Consider the following 5,974-nt stretch of genomic DNA (forward strand, 5'->3'; position numbering starts at 1 on the left):
TTAAAATTGCCGTTTTCTTTTTTAGACAAATAAATATCTTATTGAAGCCTGACTTACTAATCTTTTAGTTGACTAGTACATGTAATAAAAGTAATTTAGGCATAGTAATATATAATAAATAATTATTGCTTTAGCTCTGAATCCTGATATTTAATTATGTACTTTATAGCCTATTATATCAGCCATTTTTTGTCTTTATCTAAATAAATAAAACTATTAACCTGAGAGTGGTATAAATTATCACCTAGTTTACATAAATTAATTTTTGGAATATTCTTTAAGTAGATACCGCACGCATGTATAATCATAAAATATAAGTAGTAGTTGAAAATACTCATGAGCTAGTATTAAGTGCATTTAGCAAATAAAAGATTCTTTCACACATACGAATTATAATAATTTTTTTAATAAATAAAATATTTGGTTGCAGTATAAAACATACAATGATATATTGTGGCATGGGATAAGAAGAATAGGACTAAGGAACGGGTTGGACCACGCCCGGGTGAAGGTAGAGAGGTGAAGGACTCGAAAGAGAGAGTTTTCGCCAAGGACAGTATTATAATCAGTGGAATCATCAACCCACGTTGACAATACATTTGAGAACTCTTCTACAGGGGATTGGGGAGCCGATGGATTATTGAGGTCGAGGAGGCAACCACTTCCTTATAGTGAAAATAAATCAATTGTAACTGATAACTAAAACAAAAATTAACAATAAAAACCAAGAATGAGGTTCTACAAAAGTAATGATGATAAAAAAATGAAGGATCTACTAAACAAAAAAGACAAGAGATAAACAAGGCTATATCAGATAAGCACACAAGTGGGGAATATTTAAAATTTCATTAAAAAAAAAAAAAAAAAAAAAAAGTAAATGAAAGTTAAAATACTATGTGAATGTGTAGGTTGTTCACTATCAAAATACTAAATACAAAGAAAATAATGCACCTTCGCATTTTCGAGTTGATCTCTTTTCAAGTTTAACAAATAAAAGTAACTAAACTTTGCTCCATCAAAATTAACACATGTTTTGCACGTAAATAAAACTACCTTAAATTAGTAAGTAGCAACCAAAAGCGGGGTTCAGGCCAATTTCTATATTTAGGTAATAGACATACTAAATATGAATAGTTTATATAGACTAGATTTTTTTATAACATTAAAATATTGATAATCATCAAAGTAGAGGTGAAATTAAGAAATGAGATGGTATTACTGATTATAATAATATTACTGGGACAGGAATAATATTACTAATTAATATTAAAGTTATTCTTTTAATGACTACAATAATTACTGTATATGAAATGTTTCACAACGTGACTTACGTCAGATAAATATGTGTAACAACTTAACCTTTTACGTTGACGGAATATCTAACTCCATTAAATTAGTCCTATCTCCGATATTGATTCTATACGAATTTATCATTTACTAAAGAGTTAAGAGCAGAATTTATTTTTTATTGGACTGTTACGCCTTTATATCTAAGCCCTACTTATGCAAAAAAAAAACGAGAATCTAAGGAATCCGCTACGAGAATTATGATAAAATGTACCTATTGAAAACTGAAGATGGTAATTATCCTATAACTAAATTAAATAAATTCGGTCAACTAAAGGCTCAATTTAAAATTAATTTTGATTAACTCCATCAAATTTTGATCCCCTCAAGGATAAACTTAAAGTAGGTATTTTAAATGAATTAATAATTATGGATTTCAATTAATAATTAAGCACAGTTGAAACGTTTGTTTTAGTTTCGAAAACGGGGATTCTCGAAAAAAAAAAAATTTAATTTATTGTTTTATAATGTGAATCAGCTGAACTTAATACATTTTTCATTATTAAAATAGATTATTCTATTTTGACCGTTTATTGAGAAGAAACAATCCATAGAAAAGGAAAGAGTAACGCCAGGCAAGCAAAAATAACAGACTGGAGAGACTGGACTACGTCCTCAGAGAATAATAATAAAACAAGTAGTCAACCTTTGGATAAGACTCTCAACGCTACCAGAGAACAGATATCCACGAATATGCTTCAATAGACTAAGAAGTATGCAAGAAGTTTCCATTGATTTTAACTGGGACTTACAAGTTCACCATCTAACCAAAGCTACTAATAGTCTCAATGAACTAAACGAGATCTACAAAACGGGAATGCAAATCCAGAAGAAGACCAAAATAGAAAAAATGGAAAATCATCTTCTGTATCTAGACATCAATAGAGCTCTGAATTCAAATAATAACCCATTCTAGAACCTTCAGTCTTCTAGATTTTTCTTCTGAAGAGTATTCAATTTTTAATACTAGTATACTCAAAACGGGAGTTGTCAGCTGTTTAAGAATCTCGAACCAACACACCATAAATATATCTGTAAAATAAATCGTACATTATACAACATGAAGAAATCTGTTGTGCCTGTAAACAATATATATTTAACAGCTTACACTATCTTTTTCTCCAGTGCCCATCATCCAATATATATCCAAATGAGATTATCAATATAGACAATATTGAGAAAGAGAATGATACATATTTATTTTTATTGTCAGTAGCCAATTTGCACTCTATTACCGAAATGATACCATACCTTACCAATGGTATTCTCGAATACTTATTGAATGGTTATTCTCAGTCCTTTTCATCATTAAGGTATTGATCCGGTTTATGTTTGTTTTATTATGAGGTTTGATTGTTTGTTTATATTTTATATGGCTTGGTGTATATATAGCCTATTATATTATTATGATATTATTATTATAAAAGAGTTTAAAATGTAAGCTTTATTATGATGAGCGGGAAACGACTCAGAAGAGGACATATTGTGTAAATATTATGAATTATTTGTACAAGAAGTTATGTTCTTTAACAAATAAATAAAATAAAATATTTTAAAAAATAGGAAGAAACACTCAATTTTAAAATATTATAATGAATATTAGTGTCAGTGAAGTATACACATATATTCATACCTATTTTTTTTCTTTTACTTACTAAAGTTACTTAACCTTTAAAAAGATAACTTCTCTATACTGATATTTTTAGATTATGATAGATTGACCTATATTTCATAAATGGTAAACAGATTGAAACCAACTTGTCCTCTTATTTTTTGTAGTATAAAACTTTTATAAAAAATAAAAGAGTCCCAAAAATGAATATTTAAAAAAAAAATAACTATTTGATATCGACGAACTAACTAATTATTTCATTCAAATTGAAGGGGAAAAAATGATAATGAAAAAAGAACTATAGATTGCAATAAAGAAGGAAATTTATAACCTTGGTCATGAAATTAATTATTGACTGATTCACACCATTCCAAGTATATGGTGTAACACATTTAGTATTTTTCAAAAACGCTTGATAAAGATTTACAGATAGTAATGGGAACTGTAAGCAACAACTGAAAAAATATAAATAATTGTATAGTGTTTTTGATAAAATTATTAATATGCGAAGCAGAGAAGTTTGTCGTTTCGAGACATAAATAAATAAGAAAACGGTGGGAAAAGAGGTTGATAAACAAATAAAGAAAGAAACGACAAAAATCGGCTTATCAACACAAAAAATCAATAATTTTTAAAGTTTAACCATGGTAAAAAAAAATATATATCACTCATAAACTAAGTTTTATGATTTAAGTACCTAAATTATTGTATACTAATTGACTGACCGAAGTAAGACCGAGGTACATAAATGGCATCAAACTTATGATAATCACTTTAAAAGTATTTCATTAAAACAACACCGAGGTCACCAAATTTCTACTAAATTAATTAAGATAACCTATCGATTATTGAAGTGGTATCAAGTTAACATAACCTTTTAATTAATATTTATCCATTAACAACTAGACCTTGGACGCATTCTTTTAAAAAATAACCTCCGTTAAATTTCCGATGCACATTTACAACAAAACACTAGGAAAATGTATCTTTTAGTATGTATGTAACTTTTTTAAAAATTTACCATCAACTGTATGAAACTGTCACACTTGACAAATCCTCCCATGTTCTCGGATAATACGAGGGGAAATAACTGGCAGAAAGGAAATTCAAGAGCTTATCACGATTCCGTTCGGCGTTATCTTGCATGTGAGTCACGCTATAAATTTTTTTTTTTTATTATTTAAGTTTAGTAATATCAAGAGATAATTACAAATCAATTTTTAAAGAGATAAAAAAGGAATTCGGAAATGGCATACCAAATACCCTCTAAAATTAAAACAATTTCTAAGCATTGTAAGTAACAAATATATCCCATAAGTATCTTTTTAAAAATATTGATTTTATAAAAAAAAAAACTATAATTCAATATTCTAAAACGAAATTGATGTTCATTTATAATTTTTTTTCCCTTAAATCACGGAACTCTAATACTTAATTAAGTAAACAAGGAGCCGAACTATTAGCTGATTAATAGGTTAATTTTGAAATAAAATCATAAATAAAGACCTCTATGTTCCATATATAACCGATATAGGCCCAACCAGATATCATTCCTTCCATTATTAACTCCCTAACCACCCAAACCCACTAGTTTCTAACCTTGCTTCCTCTTTCACCCCTGACAATCCTCCGAGGGGCCTGAAATGAAGATGGCCACGAGACCTTCTAATAAAAAAACGTCATTAGTGTGCTACCAATGGGTAGTTTCTCCACAAGCCTGTATCACTCCATTGTAAACTTACATCAAATTTACAGGATGTATCATTATGTACAGTTGTAAATTTCAATAAAGATATATAAAGAAATTGATATTGTGGGAAGAATGAGAATATAAAAAACAAATGGGAAAAAAATAAATATACTGAGAATGTTTTAATAATACCTTTGATGTATTAAATATTGTAATTTATGCAAAGAGTAAAGAAACATTTTAAATAGTTGTATATAAAGTTTTTAAACGAAATAAATAATTTATTACATAAAGTAGTAAAAAGCTACTAATAATCTAATTATTTTGGATTAACATCCTTATGTTCAATAAATATAAGAAAGACGGAATATTCTACAAGTTCCCAACCCGTTCTCGTTTACTTTTTCAAATTAAAAAAGAAAATAATGTTAGTGATATACATAAATATTGTTATATTTCATTGATTTTAAAAGTTAAAAAAAAATTTTAAATACATTTTAAGGAGATAAATTTTCAATTTACAAACCGAAATGGATCTGCGTTGTGGTTTTTTATTAAACTAGATTAATAATAGCTTACTCAATGAGTCGAGGAAGTTATTGTGATGATGTAAATGAAGAAAAAGATTTTTTTTAATTGAAAGCACTAATAGAAGAAGGAAAAACTTAAAATTAGTCCCGGAATGACTCAGATGATCGGAGTGCTGATAACACAATTTTTTGTGTTTCACAATTTCGAATCTCAGAATAAATTCGAGGATAAGGCACCACTATCAGTCTATTTTTAAACCATTTTTTTCATATATATATATATATAAACACAAGAAACATAACTGAAAAATGGAATCAAAAATATGGCGCAGTGAGCGCAACACACTTCACTTACCACTCCCTCCACTTTTGGTTGAAATTAATCCTTGCACATGACAAACTAGCTATTACTTTAATATTTACGAAGGTTATACCTACAAAATAAAAAAAATTGACTAAGGGAATAACTATTTATTTTAATACATAAACCGACTGTTTAATAGATGCTTTTAATAGATAAAGTGACAATTGCAAGCAATAAAAACTTAGTATAGTGTCTTCCACATCCAAACGAAACACTAGAATTCTCTAATTAATTTACTTTCTGTTTCCTAGGCACAGTTTCTAGAAGCTTTCTGAATGTCGACATTCACAGAGCGAAATTAACTAGCAAGGAGCCTCAAGGTGTAGAGGAGCCATATTACCCTTTCAATATTAGATAGAGCAATTTCCCAAATAGATTTTTTTTCAAATGTAATTTTTTTTTATTACACAGCATGAAGTTTTTTTGAGTAT

At 28.1% G+C, this 5,974-nt stretch overlaps 1 protein-coding gene across 6 annotated transcripts in view; it reads right to left on the minus strand.

Moving 5' to 3' along the window:
* Positions 1-5,974, minus strand: part of GckIII (Germinal centre kinase III) — a 142,952-nt gene that overhangs the window by 85,178 nt on the left and 51,800 nt on the right. Inside the window, exon 1 of one of the 6 annotated variants that reach the window (XM_014426559.3) lies at positions 3,981-4,046. The exons of the other annotated variants lie outside the window; for them this stretch is intronic. Coding sequence (XP_014282045.1) covers positions 3,981-4,022 — 42 coding nt within the window. The 5' untranslated portion in view covers positions 4,023-4,046. Of the gene's footprint in view, positions 1-3,980; positions 4,047-5,974 lie in introns of those variants that run through there. 6 annotated transcript variants of the gene reach the window in all.

Source organism: Halyomorpha halys, unplaced genomic scaffold (genome assembly GCF_000696795.3).
Source record: "Halyomorpha halys isolate HHAL.00 unplaced genomic scaffold, Hhal_1.1 Scaffold584.1, whole genome shotgun sequence".
NCBI lineage: Eukaryota > Metazoa > Arthropoda > Insecta > Hemiptera > Pentatomidae > Halyomorpha > Halyomorpha halys.